Genomic DNA, 20,516 nt, shown 5'->3' with positions numbered 1-20,516 from the left:
TTTCGTCCCCTGATTGGGAGGAAGCGTCTGAAGAGGCGGAGTGCTCAGACGGCTCGGAAAAAGACATAGGTAACATTGGTATCGATGGAGTTGGATTCAATGGTTCTTTAAACTTTTGAACTGTTGGGTGCAACAGCTTGGGAGGTTTGCCAATCGCCCCCTCGACAGTTGGGGTCTCACAAACTCTGGTGTCGATGGAGGATCTCGATACCGGGAGAGACGTGAAGAGGTGGACTGACGGTCCCACTTCATTGGTTGGGGTGGGAATCACGGCATACTGCCTGTAAATGGATACATACTGCCTGTAAATGGAGAGGCCCCATACATGTATTGCCACTGCCGTTGGTCCCAGGAGGGCGGTGGCGACAGGTGGATTAGTGCCGATGGTTGGTCTCGATCATCAGGTCGGAACTGTGAAGGACGGACAAATGCATTGGCTCCGTGGTCTGAGTGCAGACTTTCAACACTGGAAGACCGGGAGATCTGTGTCAAGTCCATATTGTGCTCAGAGTCAGTGACCTGGATAGGACGCAGCAAAGGCGACTGAGGTACACCTTGTGGCTGCTCTTGGCTCGAAAAGTCAAGGGAAGCAGCCCCCATAGGATTCGGTTCCGTGGCCCTCCAAGGGGTCAGCGGAGATTGCATAGGGGGAGTTTTCTTATGCTTTTTATGCTTGACTGGCCAATCGTCCTTGCCCTCCCTGCGTTTTTTAGAGGGAGTATGGGCTTTGGATGGAGATGCCTGGGCCGAGTGTTTCAGCATCGGGCGGTCGACATCTATGTGAGTCGATATCGGGGTCAGCGCAGCCATCAATGCCAAGGCAGCAGTCGACATTGACGCATGCCCTGAAGTGTCCTGTGATGACATTGGTGAAAGCGCTAATTCCAAAAGCGCAATGCGAAGTCTGGCAGCTCTGTTCTTCCTTGTCTGCTTTGAAAACGTAGCGCAATGAGCACAAGAGTCCACTTGGTGCGATTCTCCGAGGCACAAAAGAGAAAGCAAGTGTCAGTCTGGAGGGGTGATCTTGCTGCCGCACTTACGGCACCGTTTAAAGAAACCCCACCTCTTGGCCATAGGCTGGGAGAGGGGTGGGGGAACACACGACAAGAGTCCAAAAGGAAATAAATCCGTAGAAACAAAGTCCTTTCACCTAACGAAAAATAAACAAGAAGAAAACAAAGAAACTTCGAAGAAAATGAGGAATAGGCCTAAAAGCCCAAATTTTTTACTGACTGAAGTGGAGAAGATCCTACCAGTGCGGCGCTCAGAAGAGAACTGGTGGGATTGTCGTGCCCCTCCCTTGGTCATGCGCAGCGGGGGCGGCACGTGACTGGGGAGTGGGCACGAAACCCCCTTTCGCTTTCAAGAGGAACCAATCGAGGTCAGCATAGGCGCACTATATCCCAGAGGTGTGATGCACAGAGACCACAAACAATTCTGCATAAAACCTATGCATAAATTCTATACAATGAGTATGTACTCAATGTAGAATTAAAAGTTAAGGAACCAAGTCCATGCTTGTCCATTTACTACCCTGGAAAAAATCAGAATCCTTGCGAAATACAGATATTTTGTGGACGGGATGGAGCAAAGGCAAGCAAGGTGAAAGGCTTTTACAGTAGAGTATGGGAAGCAGGATGCAAGGGTGTGACACATAAGGTATTACTGACACCAAACCAATCAGCAACAAAAAGGTGAAGTCTAGAGCAGTAATTACAGCCATGTGCTTCACACGCTGAAGAGTCAGAATTTTTTCCCACTTACAGGCCCTAAGGCAAACCTCCAGTATTTAAAGTGGCAGACTCCATCTGGATTCTTTACTGCCCTAGGCAAGTCCTTCACAGCTTTGCTTTTAGGCAAAAGGGAAAAAAAATGGTTTTCTTTTATAAGCCTTTACCCCTGTTAAGATACCACAGCCAACAGTACCTGAAATCTTCTGACCCGATCACTTCTGTGTAGTACATAACTTTGCACTTATGAGATGAGACTTGCAGAGATGCCAGAACGTCATCCACACGTGGCAAGCTGGTTGTAGCACAAGCAGGCATGCTGTGGAACTTCCACTGGAGAATGTAGAAGCCAGGCCACCTAGTCACATGAGACCCCTGCAAACAACAGCAGAAAAAGGCAGCACTGGACTTGTTGAAGGCTCTTTTCTGTGCCTTAGGATGAAGAGACAATCACCTCTTATAGTGCCCCATACAGCAACAACTAACACAAGGGAAGAGACTGTTAGAAGGATTCAACTTGGCAGTTGTGGGAGTAGGGTAATACTCAGTTTCTCACATGGGTAGATATCCTTATAACCCCAAAAAAGACTGGTTGGCAACCTTCGGGCTTGCCTTGCTTTCCTGAAAACCTGGTCTCTGATTACTTGCCCTACAGCCATCCCTGTATTTCCTCTTGTTGTGTTAGATATTGTAAAATAGGGAACCCTATTGTGATAAAATTAGATGAAGATGCATGGTTGTGTCATTAAGGTTTGCTGTAACTTTTGCCAAGGCATACATATTCCAAAGTTTTGAATGCCAATTTTGCCTATTTGGACCAGTTTTATTTTTCCATTGCAATGCAACTGCATTTTTAGCTACGGATAAAAGAATGGCCACTGTTTTAATAATGTTATCTGATCTAACAATAGAGTTCCATTGATTCAAAATAATATGTTCCACCAAATATTGTATAGACACTCCAGTTATAACTTTTATCTGTACTATATCTTCCCAAAAACTCCTTAGTTTAGGACACCCCAGCCAACAATGGGTGTAAGTTCCAATTTGACCGTATTGTTTCCAACATAGAGGCTTTGCCATATTTACCATATGGGCTAGCTTCTGTGGTGTAATGTACCAAAATGTAAGTATTTTAAATATTTGTATTTTGATATCTATTATATTTGTATTAAAAGGAAAATATGTCCATAGTTTTTTCCAAAGATCTGCTTCCAAGATTTAATTACATACTGCGTGCCATCTAATTTGATATGATAATAACTAATCTCCATCTAACAAAAGAAGCATTAAGTTTAGAGATTAATTGCTTTTGAGATACTCTTGCTTGTTTATATATCTGTTCAAAAACAGTTAAAGGTTGTTGAAGAACAGTAGATATCCGAATTCGAGAGCAAAGATGGCTAATTTGTAAAAACTGAAACCATGGTATTATGGTTCCTAATTCCTCCTCTAGCATAGCATAGTATGGGTGCATTTTTATATGTAAGATCAGAGGTCGATTCGGGGGGGATCGCCGTTCCCCCGGGTGAGGTGCGGGGGCGGGGCACACGACGAAGCCCCGTCCCCTGCTTTCGGCCGTCCCGCTTCCGGCCCTCATTCAGCCAGGAGGAGACAGGAGAAGAGGGAGGGTAAGTTGCTTGCTCCCCGCCTCTCCCCACCCCTGCCTGCCTGGGGCCAGGGAGGGCCTTTGCGGGGCTTCCTTGCACTCCCGTCGGCCTTGCAGGTCCACCGCCGGGCCCCCGATGGGGCTCAGCAGTGGAGCCGCAAGGCCGGCGCCGGCAGCCGGGACCATTGGGGGCAGGGGGCCTTCGCGGGGCTTCCTCGCACTCCCGCCGGCCTTGCAGGTCCACCGCCAGGCCCCTGATGGGGCTCAGCAGTGGAGCTGCAAGGTTGGCGGCGGCGGCCGGGACCATTGGGGGCAGGGGGGCCCTTCGCGGGGCTTCCTTGCCAGGGCTCATAACTGAGTGGTGGGTGTGGCCTTATGACACACTTCCGGTGATGGCAGGGGGTGTGGCATATGCTAATGAGTTATGGTAATGAGTCCCCCTAGCTCTTTTTCTATGAAACAACCCCTGTGTAAGATCTTCAAGTTTAGTAAGATTGGCTTTCATCCATTTGTCATAATTTATTGAGAAGTTTGGTGATAGCAGTTTTGATTAATTTTTTTTTTGAAATTGAGATACTACTGGAACTAATTGTTTTCTCTTATTTTCCCATGTAGGTAGAATTGTTTTTAAAATAAAACTGTCCTGCTTACCTTTCGACCGTTCACATTGATCTTGCCAGATTGTTTCTGGAATTTTATATGGGTAAGTATAAAACTGCTGTATTAAGAGTCAGTCTGTATCTGAGTAATTTTGCAGCATCTTGAGTATATTTGAAAGCTGGCACGCTTGGTAATTAAATCCGGAAATCCTAGGCCACCCTGTGTTGTATGTTTACACTGTGTCGTCACATTAATTCGATGTTGCTTATAAGCCCCCCCCCAAATTTATTAGTGCAGATTGCCATTTACTAAGTTGTGATGGAGATATTTTTATTGGAAGTGCTCTGAATAAAAAAAGGAATTTTAGTAAGATATACATTTTTATGATATTAAGTCTGTCATGTCATGAGATCCTCATTTTATGCCAATGATGTATATATATTTTAATTTCTACAAACAGAGTGTTGTAGTTAACCTTTTGGAGGTTTTTAAAATCAATTGGTATTTTAATTCCAAGATATGGCATAGTATTTATCAGCTATATGGGGTAAAACTTTTGATATAATTGATTGAGTGTCCATATTTATAGGAAAAAAATATAAGATTTATTTTCATTGATTTTTAGTCCTGATACGTTGCTAAATTCACTTAGGATTTGTTGTAAATTTAGTATTGATATTGGGGGCCAAGTAAGAAATAATGGAATGTCATCTGCAAATAATGACAATTTATATTCCTTGTCTTGGATTTGAATACCATAACTTTTAGAACGAGATCTTATTTTTGACGCCAAGGGCTCCATCGTTACAGCAAATAATAGTGGAGAAAGAGGGCATCCTTGGCATGTACCTCATTTTAAATTAAATTGTTCGGATATATTACCATTGATTTTAAGATATGCCATTGGTTGATTGTATATTGTATTGATTATCCACAAAAAAAATTCTCCAAACCCTAAAAAGCTTAATACTCTTGTTGATTAGCCAGGAAGATGGCAGCTGGCGTTTAATCACTCCCCTCTGCTTATCCTTTATTGCTTTTAAATTGCTTTTTAAGATATACTTTAACTCAACTTGTGTTCAAAGTTAGAGTGAAGCCTGAGTGTCTGCAGCTGTTTTTGGAAGACAAGTTTTATCTCCACAGCTGGTGTTGTTAATGGTGAGATAAGAGTGACTACGTAAACAAGCAGCCAGCTTGATTGATTATTCTTTTAAACTTTTAGCTGGTGGTAGACTGGATTTACTCTACGTACCTTGTAACATGTGTGGATTTTAAATTATTTTAACATTTTAAATTATTTTAAAATTAAAACTTTTAAGCAAGTTAGAGAGGAGGAGGCTCACTCCCTCCCCTCCTCAAAACAACTAAAAATTGATGACTATTACATACCTCAAATTCCCACTACGAATCATTTTGCAGTGTTGGAGGATAAAAATGATTGCGCAGACAGACCAAGAGAGCCTCCGCGTCTTTGCTCCAAAAAAATGCAAAATAAAAACTAATTGAGGACTATAAAGACTAAAACTACTAGCTGATAAGGATGGGGAGGCAAAGAGGAGGGAAAGGAGGGAAAGGAGCCAAGAAAAATAACGAGGAAGCTCAACAAAGTGAGCAAACTATGCAACCATCGGATGGAGACTCCCCCCCCCCCATTAGAACTCGACTCCGAAGAGGAGGCAACCAGCCGGCAGAGCAAAAGGAAACGTGAGGACTCAATCACCAAAAAAGATATACAGTCTATGCTGGTAGAAATGAAAAAAGAATTTAAAGATAGTATCACCCCTATCCATCAGAAATTGGATGCTATGAATCTCAGCCTAACAGACTTGAAAGAACGGACGGACCAGGCTCTGATACAAAGTGCCAGGAATAAGCAGGACATTAAAAACCTACAGACTTTTGAGACTTGGAGTAAGTCCAAAATTATTCTTTTGGATATAAAGGCACGGGAACGAAAAATTAAATTCAGGGGGATCTCACCAAATTTTTCTACTGAGAAAGACCTCACAGACACTTTAAATGTGTGGCTTCAGGCATTATTGCAACTGCCAGCTGCACCAATTAGCCAAGCTTATCGGCTGAAGCCACTCCAAGCAACCTCGCCCACACTCATACCAGACATTCTTGCTGAGCTAACAGACATTAAAGTGAAGAACATCGTTTTAGAAGCCGCAAGAAAAAATAATGGACTTCAATTAGAAGACATTAAAATACAAGTGTTCCAGGACCTGCCATCCGAAATCTTGACAGCACGTCGGAATCTGAAACCAATTACAAAGAGGTTGACAGAAAAACAAATTAGGTATCGTTGGCTACCACTGGGACATTTATATATAAATTATAAAGGCAGAACCTTCAACGTCCATGATATCAAGTCCGGAGAGGAAATGTTAAGTGCTCTAGAACTTTAAGTTTCGGACAAAAAATGTGATGACAAAAGGTTTAATTTCAGATAAGCTGATTTAATATTAATATTTTGTTTTAAACATAGTGACATTAAGGTATAATAGGAGCATAGCGGGAAAGGCACTTGGAAGGAACTCCCCTACCACCTCCCAGAGGGTGGGGCCTTAGAGGAAGACCCCCTTTGGAATTTCCAAAGCCCCATACAGAGGTGGCAATCCCCAAGAACTCTGCCACGAAGATTTAAATTTTGTGGCCGCTGATTATTCTTTTTATTTAAGAGTAATTAAAAGGCATAATATATTATAGATAAGATATAAGAGAAATTCTTTGGGATAACAATAACTATAATTTTATTAAGTTTGTATAATTTGAGTTGGAGTTTAAGGAAAGAAAAAATAGTGTGTTAAGCGTGCACTGGCAATGACGGGGGGGAAATCATTTAATTTCTATAACCATTATAACTTAACAGCCATTGCTATGTGATATGATGTATAAGAGGTTGTAACAGATTATACAGTATTATAAAAAGTGTGATTTGTGTTGTAAGCATGTGACAAGGAAAATAAAAAATAATAATTAAAAAAAATGATTGCTCTGAGACTACAGCTACTTCTGCTTTGTATTATTCTATGTTAGAGAATGCAGCAGAAAACAATGACGTTAATGAGAAGCAAGACAGAGAGACAGTAAACTTAGGAGCAGGTGCAGGGTCCCTTGAACTGCTCCAGCTGACTGCTAAGACGGTGGAGTATATTTGCAAAATGCTTCAGACTCTGCATTGTAAAATGGATCTTATATCTAGCCAGGTTGGAAGTTTAACCGAAGGGGACAGTTAGACATGGGGTCTGCAAGGAGACTAATCAGTTGGAAGGAGAGAAGGCTCAAGGAGTCACAACTAATCTGACACAATTGAAGATTAACAATCCTGGAAAGAGTCTTCAATTAGTACAACCACCTGCTAAGGTCTGTTTGTCTATTTGCCCATATAAGGGTGGTACTCCAAGATGGAACACTAAATCTGCAGTCAAGTTACATCTGAAAACGTTGATGGGTGACCAGTTAAGAGTGTCAGATCTAAAAGATTTGGAAATCTTGACTAGTGTGAATCAGACCCAAAAAGTCTTACTGACTTTTAACTCATTGGCAACTTCATCAATGTTACTACAGAATAAATGGTTTTTAAAAACAAGAGGTATTTTCCCAACCCCGGTTTATTTGAATATAATTCGGGCTCCCCTATTTTCGGAGAATAGTGCCCCTGAGTTCCTTCACCAATGTAAGAACTATAAGGGCTCACTGACCAATTCAAGGGTGGATGTGAGAAGTGGAAACAAAAAGGAGCCTCTTGATGGGATTGCATCTATTAACAAAAACCCAACAACTGCTGCTCCAGGCCTGCTGCTGGAAGAAAGTGACATTGAAGAAAATATCATAAAGGCGTTCCCAGATCTGCCTGAGCAGGAACAACAGTGGATCATGGACAGATTAGAGAGCTTGATGGGCAAGCTGGTCAAGCTTAAATCTGAAAAGCAGCTGCTACCAACTTCACCAACTGCCTTGTTAAATGAACTGTGACTTCTCCACAATAGCCTTACCAACGAAGGTTGTGGCAGACCAAGATATGGAGAAGCTAGAAATGTTACTCACCCTTCCCCATGACCATGAGCTAGTGATCAGGGCCAGACCCAGGTTTTTTTGTACACTAGGCGCCCCCTGTTCTGGCGCCCATCCGTGCGACCACCAATTTTCTGGTGCCCCCCACCCTTCTGCGAGTGCCAGTGGTCTGGTTTCAGGGGCACAACAAGGGCGGGGGGGCACTCCTGCTGCAGTCCCTCCTGGCTGAAACTGCGGGTCGGGGCCGCTTGCACGATGGCTCCGGAGCAGGAGCGCAGCCAGAGAAAGCTCCGCCTGCCTGAGGCGGCAAGCTGGCCACACAGAGAGAGAACCCACCTCCCACGCTGCCCCCCCCCCTGGCATGAAGAAGTCGGCTTCTTTTTCTTCCAGGTTAATAAAGAACCAAAGCAGGCAAAAGCAGAGAAATCCAGACCGCGGTTTCACGTCTTCCCCCTTTAAGAATGATCAGCCGCTTGGGGGGGGCGTGGCTCGCAGAAAGGCCGGTGGAGTTCCGCTGCTGCTGTCCACATTGCTCCTCCACGGGAGGGGCGTGGAGGGCGGCCTGGGAGGGGCAGCCAGGAGCGTTTCTTAGGGAGCCGGCGGAGGCTGCTGGTGGACGACGGAGCGCCGCGCACACACACCCTGGGGCTCTACCTGTTTAGGTGAGGGAGAGGAGAGGCGGCAGGCCAGCGGCCGCAGGGCACCCCCTCTTAAGGGGCCACTCTAGGCCGCTGCCTAAAAATTCTCTATGATGGGCTGGCCCTGCTAGCAATAAAAGAAGCTGGACATTCTGATAAGGATGTGGGGGTAGTAGTTGACCCTCTGCCTAAGAAGAAGAGGAATGGCAGTGTTTTTCTTGATAAGGATAAAGCTCTTGACCAGATTACAGTAGTCGACTGACTAAGATCAGAGCCAGCAACTTCCAACCTGAAGATTCTGTCTTGGAACATAGCTGGATGGAAGAATAAGTCCTGTGATCTGAATGTTAGTAGCTTCCTTAGGAAGTCTGATGTCATCGTACTTCAGGAAACTTGGGCACAGCTTGAGATTTCCCTAGAGGGTTTTAGGGCCGTCTCTTCACTAGCCTTTAAATCTAAGCACTCTGGGCGTTATCAAGCAGGACTCTCGATGTTATGGTCTTCCAACTCCAATTTGGAGGTGATCCCCTTGAAGGATTTTGGGCATTTAACACAGGCCTGTCTGCTGAAAAACGCAGGGAAGTCCCTAATAATAATTAATGTTTACATGCCGCCAAGTAATGTAAAAGAAACCCTGACCTTGCATTGGGATGGGCTTTTAGAGTATTTAGAGGTCCTTGAACAGAAATACCCTGCTGTGAATATTGTAATGGCTGGTGATTTCAATGCCAGAATGGGTCAGAATGGAACAGAGCTTGCTAGGAATTTAGGCCTTATTATAGATAACACTCTGCCCAATTGTTTATTTTACCTGAGACATCTTAAGGATCCACAAACCAATGAAGCAGGTATCCGTTTAGCTCAACTTTGTCTGAGGTTTAATTTGGTTGCATGGAATGGTTTACCTCCATATGATTATCCTGGTGAATTTACTTATGCCTCATCTCAGGGCTGCAGTGTTGTGGACTATATGTTGAGCCACTGCAGCTCCAAAGGTACTACAGCGACTTTATAAAAATAAGAAAAAAAGTTTTTTACAGAAATGCTGGGAACCTCTCCTCCAAGCTACAATAAATAATGATACAAGGAAATTTTGGGCCCTGATCTCAGATTCTATGGGTAGGAATGGTTTTGTTAATAGTCCAATAACAATAAATGCTTGGTATGAATATTTTGTGAAGATTTTTCAGGAGAATGGAGAAAATACTGTTGATGAGCTTGATTTCAGGTTGGATTACTGTCCAGACTGGCCCCCAGTACAGGCTTCAGAGATAGAACCTCTAATTGCGATAATCAAGCGAGGGAAAGCCCCCGGGCCTGATGCAATCATGCCTGAAGTTATTAAGGCATTTCCAGGGTGGTGGGCACCTTTTTTAGCTACCCGTTTTACTGCCATCAATAGGACAGGCTTGATACCCGAAGCTTGGACGAATTCTATAGTAGTCCTGATATTCAAGAAAGGTGACTGTCAGCTCCCTAGTAATTACAGGCCGATCAGCCTTTTATCCACTATTGGGAAGTTGTACACTAGATATCTGGCTAATAAACGTAAGCTGTGGGTATCAAATCAGCAAATACTAGGGCTGGAGCAAGTTGGCTTCTGCCAGCGGAAGACAACATTAGATCATTGTATTGTCCTTAATCATTTGGTGAATAAATACAGGAAAGTGAAGGGGCTTACCTTATTCGCAGCCTTTTTAGATCTTAAGGGCACTTTTGATTCAGTTCCTATAAATATTCTGTGGAAGAAGCTAAAGGATTGGGGGATTGATGCGAGGTTGCTTTTTTTGATTAAAAAGCTTCACTCTGAAACCACTTGCCAGGTTAGATGCTCAAAGGAAGGAGATCTAACACCTAAGATTCCAGTGTCCATTGGAGTTAAACAAGGATGCATCTTAGCCCCCCTACTCTTTAACCTTTTTTTAAATGACCTGCCCCCCTTCCTGAAAGGAATAGATGGACATAGTCCAAAACTAGGGGCGCTGCATGTATCACTCCTTCTGTATGCAGACAATGCAGTGCTTCTTTCCTTTTCAGAAATAGGGATGAAAAGGATGTTACTTCGTTTTCTTGATTATTGCGATTTGAATAAATTGACCCTAAATTATGAGAAATCTAAAATAATTGCTTTTGGGCAAAGTTGGAAACCTGTTAAGTGGAATATTAGAGGGAAAGTGATTGAACAGGTTAAAAGCTTTAGATATTTAGGAGTTCACTTCCACTTCAGTGCAAATTGGGTTACTCACAACAAGGAAGTGTTAAAATCAGTGAATAGTAATATTCTTGCAATCACACGTTTCTTTTACACTAAGGGAAATCAGTATATCCCTGCAGCCCTTAGAATTTTCAATTACAAAATATGTCCCAAACTGCTCTATGGCACCCCGATTTGGATGACAGCCTTTAATAAAGCAGTAGAATGCGTACAATTTTATTTTCTAAGGAAAATTCTGGGGCTGCCAGCATGTGTGCCTTATGCAGCCATTTGTTTGGAGACAAACCAAAGACGTTTAGTGACAAGAGCTTGGATTACGACAATCAAGTATTGGCTGCGTATACACTTTAGGAGTAGTCTGAATAGTCTTATTGCACACCATGCTCTCTGAAGCACAAACATCTGCATGGATGACCTTTATAGGGGGAAAAATATCTCTAATTGGGCTAGATTTTGATGACATAGTGTATCTTCCTGAGAGGAGTGTATTTGTTCTGATTAAGCAGAGACTTGTTGATATTGAAATGCAGGAACTTAGAAGTCTTGCCTCTGGTACGTGCTCACCTCTGAGATGGGGGAAGCCCTCTAACGGTTCTTTGCCTGAATATTTTGCTTGTCTGACAACCCCTGATCTGCGAAGAGCATTCATGTTAGCTCGTTTTAATATTCTCCCTTCTGCTGTATTGTACGGGAGGTTCAAGAAAATCCCATACTCATCTAGGTTTTGTGCCTGTGGCTTGGGAGAGATTGAAAGTATCGAACATGTTCTCCTGTATTGTTCTTTTTACTGTGATATTTGTGCTATTTTTCTAGAACTTCTTTATTAGAATCAAGTAGGGCAATCTGATGACTATAAGATCATTTCACTATTATCTTCCCATAACCCCAAGATCATAGAAGCTGTAGCTAAATTTCTCTGTTGTGCTATTAAGATGAGAAGATTGTTTCAGTTGCAAGGGTAAAGGATGTGTCCTTGTCTCCCTGCTGTATTTTCTAATATGCCAATAAAGGTTCTGATTGATTGATTTATAATACTCTTGTTAAATAATTAAACTCTACCGAATCGAAGGCTTTTTCTATATCGAAGACCATGCATATGGGTTTTGTTTAGTTGATTTGTAATAACTTATTAAACTCAAGGCTTTATATCTGACATCAGTTAAATCACACTTAGGCAGAAAGCCCACTTGGTCTTGGGGGATATAGTGACTCACAAAGGAATTCAATCTGGTTGCTATTATAGAAGTAAAGATTTTGAAATCTATATTTAATAAAGATATTGGTCTATATGAGGTAACTATAGTAGGGTCCTTCCCTGGTTTAGGCAAAACTATTATGGCTGCCTGTGCCCATGATGGAGGAAGGATTCCAAATTGCATGATATAGTTACAAGCATTTGTTAGAGGTTTTATTAGATTAACTATATATTTTTCATAAAAATCAGAGATGTAGCCATCTGGTCCAGAAGCCTTATTAACTTTTAGGTTCTTAATGGCTCTGGAAACTTTTATTGTATTTTCCATTAGTGTTTTGTGTTCTAGGAAGAGTTTAATGTTGTTATAATGATGTTCTAAGTAATCATTTATTACATCTGACTTTATATTATTAGAATCATACAACTGTTTATAATAACTTAGAAAAGAGTAAGTTATTTTTCCGTTATCAAATATATTTCCTAATTAAATTAGTTTCTCTTTTCTTTTTAACTCTACTATTTAAAATTTTTAATGCCTTCGCCATATTTTGCCATGATTTTTGTTTTAAAAATAATAAATTCTGCTGTATTTGTGCCATATCTAAAGAATCTAAGTCTCTCCGTAGAGATAATAATTCTCGATATATTTTAGTGCTTCCTGTTTTTTTTACGGAGACTCTCTAATTTGCTTATATCTGCTACTAATTGTTCCCTTTTTTCTTGTTTTTGTTTAGATATCAAAAATCCCCTTAAAACTGGTTTAAATGCATCCCAAATAATAGTTGGTGATACATCATCTGTAGTGTTATCATTAAAGTAATTTTGTATATGTCTTTCAATCTCAGCTGCTACTATTTGATGGTTTAATAAATATTTAATACCCATGTTGTTTGTTTTTGTTCAATATTTAATAAGAGTTTACATTCTATCCAATTGTGGTCTGACCATTGTAGTGGGCCTATCTGGATATTTTGGACTTTACTTAGTAAGGATGGTGATATCAAAAGATAATCAATTCTCATACATGTGGAATGCCTTTGAGAGTAATACGTATAGTCTCATTCCCTTTTACGTAACTGTCTTCATGCATCTACCAAAGGATGATCTCATATCCCTGCTAGGGGAGTAAGTTTACGTTAAGTTGGGTTTTTCATTTGTTTTTGCAGTGGATTTATCTAAAATGGGATCTATAATAAAATTTAATTATCTCCCGAGAATTATTTCTCCCTCACTGAATGATCCACGTTATGCAAAGCTTGTTTTATCTCGTTCAGTTGAGTTTGAATGGAATCAAAAATCTGTTTTATCATTTCAGTTAGACGAGATTCCATGCTTGCTCATTTCTGTTAAAATGTTTTTAGCCCCCAGTTCTGTTGGTATTTCATTCTTACTGGATTTGCCATCAGCCATTTTGTTTTTCGTTTGTATGAGTGTATGCCATGGTGTTTGTCCTTTATCGGGCTGAAAATAGTCCATTACTGGCTTCTGGGTATTTTTATTTTGTTTCTGGTTCTTGTGACTAGTTTCCCCCTTAGGTTGGAACCATTGGTTTCTTGTCATGCCTCAGGAAGAGCTGCATCTTTTAGTTATTCCCTCCTCCCCTGTGCTGGTTTAGAGGAATCAGATGCCCTCTTCTATTCATCTCCCAACAAGAAAGCTGAATTACATCTCCCTGTGACAGATCCTCATATGCAACAGCAGACTGCATACATGGATGTCTGCACACTTACCGTGGAACAGACGGTTAGAATTGTACTGGGGAATGGAGAGAAGGCAGTGTAAGATGATTAGCAGACAAGTGGGGGGCAGAGGAATGGGAGGCTAAACTCAGCAAGACTCGAGAAATGCTGTCCTAACAGACCTCACAAAGCCTTCCTGCCAGAGGCATTGAAATGGCACACTTTAGCAGTTTTCTTTGAACTGGCTAGCTACCTTTGGCCAAAATAATAGAAAGGCAGTTTGAGAACACTGTATTCCTATTTCCATCAGAAAACTGAGCAGTGATTGAAAGAGGAATTTGTACTGCCTGGCACACACTACTTCCAGAAGGTATTCAGTCAGTAAACAAACCATGAACTATGTTTGGAGAGTCTTACTCACCTGGACGCTCTCCCCCTCCTTACAGATGAGTGGAGACTCCACCATACTATAGTCCCTTCCCAGCTGCCAGGCTTTGTCTATCAGCTGAACATTGTTGCCACCCGGAGAGGTAATGCTGTGGGCCCCCAGGGACTCCTTTTTAGGAGGCTGTGGTGCTCTCTTGGAGTGATAGATGTTAAAGACAATGTCACCTTTACAAACATCAAAATCCCAGGTGATCACAGAGGAAGCTTCTACAATCTGAATGAAAATCTAGAGGAGAAATAAATAACAATAGAAGCTCAGACAAGGCAGAAATTCATTTAGTAGATGAGAAGCACCACCACTGCAGGACACTGTCAGATGAATACTCCATCATTGTCTGCGGGCAGTTAGAGGAACAGAGGAGGCTTGCCATTGCCTGCCTCGGCATAGCAACCCTGGACTTCCTTGGTTATCTCCCATCCAAGTACTAACCAGTACTGACCCTGCTTAACTTCTGAGATCTGACAAGCATGGTCGAGCCTGGGCCATTCAGGTCACGGCTGTCATCCCTGCTTGTGGTACTGCCAGTTTGTACATCCGCTGGCCAGATTCCACCGGAGGTTCTGGGTCAAGAACATCATTTTCTTTAGGTCTGGAGGAACTTCTAAGTACTTGAAAAGTAATCTCATGTATAGCTGTTGAGGGAATAGCCAAAACTGTACTGTTGGTACTACTTCCTCTCCCTCCTCCGACCATTGCCATTCTACCCTGTCCGAGGATGGAACTGGGGAGTCTGAGTCCTTCCTGGACTTTCTGCAGTCATCGAGTCACAGCCCACTTATGGTGACCCCTTGGGGTTTTCAAAACAGGAGATATTCAGAGATGGTTTGCCTTGCCTGCCTCTGTGTCACACCTCTGGTACTGTTTGGTGGTCTCCCATCCAAATACTGATCAGGGCTGACCATGCTTATTTGATGAGTTCAGGCTATCCTGGGCTGTCCTTGCTGCCTCTGTTTCCTGGGTCTCCGCAGAGTCTTGCGGGGACTGTGAGGCTTATGATCTGAATAGATCTTACTAAGTGTACCCCCCCCCCAAAAAAAAATCTGTTATAGCCTCTCTCTGGCAAACAGTGGAGGTGGTGGAAGTGCTATCAAGCAGCAGCCCCATACAGTTTTCAAAGCAAGAGACAGTCAGAGGTGGAGAGCCAACCAGGGCTGACCTTGCTTAACTTCCAAGATCCAATCAAACGGGACTAGCCAGGGCCATCCAAGCCAGGGCTGCTGCCCTTCCCTGCCTCAGTGTAGTGACCCTGGACTTCTTTGGTGGTCTCCCACCAAAGTACTAACCAGGGCTGACTCTGCTTAGCTTCTGAGATCTCAACAGATCAAACTAGCTTGGGCTATCCAGGTCTGGGCACAGGGAACTGATACGTCTGACTTGGCAGTCATTTTCTATTCATTTGCCTGGGAGTGAAAGGGAAAGTAAGTCTACCATGAGGGTTCAGGGACCCAAGACGGCCACAGCCACTTTCCCTGCCCTTCTATGGCCTTCCCTGGGCCTTTTAGCTCCCTGTCTGTTCCATGGGAACTTTCCCCCTGAGGGGGAAAAAAAAAGGGGGGGGGGGGGCTCTTTAATCTGCTCCAGCCTGTCCCAGGTTGGGGAGGCTGAAAGCCCCAGAAATCGATTTCCCCGTCTTCTTCCCAGGATAGCTCAGGGGTTTTCCCCAGTCTACCACCCTGCCCTCCTTTGCCTCCAATCTACGTTTTTTGCCCTGTTAGGGCTTACAATGCTTCTGGCAAGGGCTAGAGGCTCCCGGCTTGTCTGTTCCTCTGCACACCAGGTCCTCCAAGACTGGGGAGACTGCCGAGTCTGCAGCAACACCCCATCTCCTTGCAGACTCAGCCACTTCCCCTGATGTGCATTGGTTTGGGGGGGGGGAACCTCCAGCCACAGGCTGGGGCCGGCAGGGGTCTGCATACACAGCCTTGGCTGCTGGGGATCTCCCAGAACCATTGGCTTCCACTGAAGTCTGCTGCCAACTGCAGCTTGAAATAACAAAGAGGGAGGGTCTCTCCCTTCTCCCTCTCTTCTTCTCATTCCTGGATCGCTGCACTCTACAGAGTGCCTGTGAAACAGGTCCTGCTCAAGCAGCAGGGCTGGTGAGACTGAGATGTTCCCAGGGGACAGCCCCCCCCCTTTCTGGACTGGTCTGAGGGAACTGACCCTGTTCCGGAGAAGGGGCCTATTCCCCAAGAGTAAAGACTGCCCCACTCCCAGGACCAATGGAGAAGTATGGCTTCATTTGTAATGTTCCACCAAATGTACAAGAATAGGAAAATAGATGCCATCCCCTCACCATACGTTCTCTGCTAGGAGACTAGAGCTTTTAACACCCCCACCTACCTTTCCAGCAGGACTAGGAACAGTAACTGGTACCCTAGGCTTCCAATCACTGCTAATGAAACACCAGCAATTGTTTATTTTATTTTATTTATTTATTTTTTAGATTTGCATCCCGCCCTCCCAACGGCTCAGGGCGGCTAACATGCGGCGAAGACGGGTTGAATAGATAAAATACAATAGAATAAACAACATTAAAAACACAATAAAACCCATACAATAATCAAGGTGCTCTGATCTTCCTATGTAAATCACCCAAGATGGGAAACAATGAACCCAATTCGGGGGCCAGCTGTCTCAGCAGCGCTGTTCTATGCGCTTCTGCCAGGCGATGCTTGCCCCCCATGATAGGGGCAGACGATGAAGCACTACCACGGTGGTGGGATAGTGGCAGCGGCGGCTCCTACTCAAAAGCCTGGCGGAAGGGCTCCATCTTACAGGCCCTGCGGAACTGCACAAGGTCCTGCAGGGCCTGGATCTCCTCTGGGAGCTCGTTCCACCAGGTAGGAGCCACCACCGAAAACACCCTGGCCCTACTAGGGGTAAACTTAACCTCTCGGGGGCCTGGAACTTCCAGGAGATGGAGGCTCCCCGATCACAGTGCTCTTGGGGGAACATACGGGGAGAGGCGGTCCTTCAGGTAAGCCAGACCCCGGCCATTTAGGGCTTTAAAGGTAAGAACCAGCACTTTGAAGCGAATCCGGTATGCTATCGGCAGCCAGTGCAGCGCTTGCAGCCCAGGCTGGATGTGGTCTCGCCTAGAGAGGCCCATCAACAGCCTGGCTGCAGCATTCTGCCCTAGCTGCAGCTTCCGGATTTGCGACAGAGGCAGCCCTAAGTAGAGACCACAGATGGTAAAAGGCCGCCCTGGCAGTGGTTGCCACCTGGGGCCCCATAGTTAATGAGGTGTCCAGGAGCACCCCCAAACTCCTAACCTCCTGCGCAGGCACCAACGGCACCCCGTCGAAGGCCGGGAGAGGGAGCCCCAACCCCAGACCGGTCCGACTCAGGCCCAAGACCTCCGTCTTTAATTTCAACCGATTCAGTCTGAGCCAACCAGCCACAGTTTGCAATGCCCGATGAAGGTCATCGGGACCAGAGTCCGACTGGCAGCCTAACATCAGATAGAGCTGAGTATCATCAGCATATTGATGACACCCAAGCCCACACCTCCGGGCAATCTGTTCATGGCTCAGGCAAGTTGACCCCTTATGAGCAATTGGCTCCAAGACCTATCTTGCTAAGAGGTAAACCTGAGGAGAAGAATTGTATCTTACCTTTTCTGCCTCCTTCTCCATGAACCAGAAATTCACAAATCTTTCTGATCACTGAGGAAGAACTATGAACTTGCAAAGATTCTTAGTTCATGTGTAGTTTGTTAAGCAAGTATTTTCCAAGAATGAGCCAGCTAAAATCTGCACTAGCTCCAAGAGACCCAGACATGAAACCTAGCATAAATCAGCCTAGGTCAAGTCCTTCCTCTTAAGACAGTTGGAGCCAAGAAGGAACAGTAAGGAAACCTACCTCATGGGGAGCTCCTTTGAAGACGCTTGCAGACTGATAAATGGTTTCTGTCCACAGCTTTAGGTCTTCATTTTCTAGTTCTTCTGCTGTCCGGTACAGAGATTTCGGAACCAGCCCACCCTCTGGAACGTCACACTTTAAAATGTAATTGGGGGGGAGGGGGAAATGAGTCAGCATGACAACTGTGACAGAAACATCCCAGGAAGAATGTGCTGGAAAGTTATACCAAAGACCCCCCCCCCCAACTTCAATGGAAGCAGGTTTAATTCATTACTGAGGGGCACTAATTCATAAGCATTTGTAAGAAGAGAAAAAAACACACCACCATTTCAGATAAAAATGAGGATGTTATGTACCTGCAGAAAAAAGGTTTTGTAGTTGTTTTTACATAGAACAATTCCCATCTGAAAGTTTATTTAAACAGCTATATCCTGCAAACACCAAACCACCAGGAATTTTCTACAAGGTATTAGTCCATGTTATCCAGCTAAAAGGAAAACGTATCAGAGACGGAATGAATCTATGGCATGGTGTGGGGTAGCACACAGCAATTATAAAGTCAATGGGGGGAAAACACCATCAGTAAGTGCTCTGTGTGAAATAGAGAGGTAAGGCATGTGTGCCAGCGAGTTCTGAGAAGACCGTCTGGAAACTAACGATTTACATTTATATAGTACCCTATGTACATTCTCCATAATCTCTCAGACAGCCTTGTAAGGTAGGTCCTATATTGCAGAAGGGAGGGACTAGGAGACAACAGCTTGCCAAAGACTACTTATTGAGCTAAAGTGAGATTTAAAGGAAGGGGACTTCTCAGCTCATAATTACACCCATTGCACAAACTTTCTAGTATTTAAACACAATACAAATAAGCACCTTAAGCACCTCTTGGCAAATAATCAGTTGCTGTAGATGTAATTATACTCCAATGATTATGTTGTATCTGATTATATAATTCAAGAACATCTTGTTTCTTAAATAACATCCTTAAAGAACTATAATCTATCTGTCCTGTACCATAGATACTGTTTGGATTAAAATAAGTCGGAGCATGAAAGCTCAAATGTAATTTAGGTTCTTAAAGCAGATATAATTCTGTTATACAAATTGTTTACCTACCATGCATTCTCCACCAAGAAAATCTGGAATGATTTCTTTGTCAATATAATCCAATAGGCCACCAGGACCTTGATAGTCATTGCCTGCATAAATGAGGAATTTTTTTCGAGTGTTGTCATCAATGAATGGACTAACCTGTAGATAAAAATGGAGTTAATACAATGGCCAACTCCTCAACCTGCTTCAATATATTCACTATTCTTCCAAGCCATACAAATTTCCTATTTGAAGTTCTTGTTTTGATTACAAAAACAAAAGACCCTATAAAAATAAAAGCTATGAAGTAGAACTCTGCTATTTCTAAGCACAGGCAAGGCCCCCACATACAAAGCACAGATCCCAAGGAAGGGAAAACTGAACTTACCAGTGTCCAAAGGACTGGAAACACCCTGGGAGCTCGCAGAATGAGAAGCCGTCCCAATGTTTCCGGATAATTAGCTTCAACAACTTCAATGATCCTTAGCAAGGCCTTAACACCAGGTCTCCATAAGTGCCGCATATTCAACCCCTCCAGGTCTACTAAACAGGTCCAGGAGCTGCCCCCCCCACCAAAAAAATATAAGGGATTTTAAGGTATGGAAGTTATGTGTCAAATTTTCTCCCTGAAATCAAATATGCTGAAGAATTTTGTTTCATAGATCTTCAAGGTTTTATTTGCACCACTGAACACTGGATTTATTCCCAAGACTCAAGCAGCAAGCAGATACCAAAAAACACACTAGGGACAATGTGCCATCTGTTCAAGCATCACTCTTTATTTCAGACCTTCACTACTAGATGGCCCCGAAACTATAGAAAGTTTCTTCATAATTAACTGTACATTATGAACACTTATCCCTGACTTTTGATCAAAAGAGGACAGCATAATAAGGAAATGGAAGCAAGTCATTTCAGACCCTGACTCAATTCCATGGCTTGGATCCTGCTAAAAATCAAAGCAGAAAGGAGAATTTCTGTCAGTGGAGTGCAACTTCTGCCTTAACACTTCTGCTGCAGCTGAAAGTGCCCCACAAATTCTGTTCCTGATGGACAGAGGACCCCCAGGTACAGCATGAGGGGACAGCTGGAGGTTTACTGTGGGATGGCAGAATCGGCAAAAGGCCCCCTCATCAGTGGGATCCAACCTCATATGCCCAAACTCTTCCTTATTAGTGGAGGCTGAGGAAGAGATTTTCAGCCAGTCTAGTGCAAACACTATGCAACAATGTCAGGCTCAGAGTAGTCACTTTGCATTCAGACTGGGCAGGGTGATCAAAGATAATGCTGCTACCCAAAGCTTATTAATAAGGCACACAAAAATAACCTCTGAAAGTCAGAGGTTCACATTTCCTTTAGTGTCTTCACTCAAATATTAAAAAAAATTTCTATGAATCTCCTAAATCAGGGGTGGCCAAACTGTGGC

At 43.5% G+C, this 20,516-nt stretch overlaps 1 protein-coding gene across 1 annotated transcript in view; it reads right to left on the bottom strand.

Moving 5' to 3' along the window:
• SEC14L1 (SEC14 like lipid binding 1) overlaps positions 1-20,516 on the bottom strand; it is an 85,274-nt gene that overhangs the window by 7,974 nt on the left and 56,784 nt on the right. Inside the window, exons 11-15 of the mRNA XM_015414820.1 lie at positions 19,479-19,650; positions 19,115-19,249; positions 17,996-18,130; positions 14,108-14,359; positions 1,927-2,105 (exon numbers count right to left, since the gene is read on the bottom strand). Of these exons, the coding sequence (XP_015270306.1) occupies positions 1,927-2,105; positions 14,108-14,359; positions 17,996-18,130; positions 19,115-19,249; positions 19,479-19,650 (873 nt within the window). The remainder of the gene's footprint in view (positions 1-1,926; positions 2,106-14,107; positions 14,360-17,995; positions 18,131-19,114; positions 19,250-19,478; positions 19,651-20,516) is intronic.

This window comes from Gekko japonicus, unplaced genomic scaffold (assembly GCF_001447785.1).
Source record: "Gekko japonicus isolate JY-2015 unplaced genomic scaffold, Gekko_japonicus_V1.1 scaffold2107, whole genome shotgun sequence".
NCBI classification, from domain to species: Eukaryota; Metazoa; Chordata; class Lepidosauria; order Squamata; family Gekkonidae; genus Gekko; species Gekko japonicus.
The sequence above is the reverse complement of the archived record's forward strand: the minus strand, read 5'-3'. Positions and strand labels throughout refer to the sequence as shown.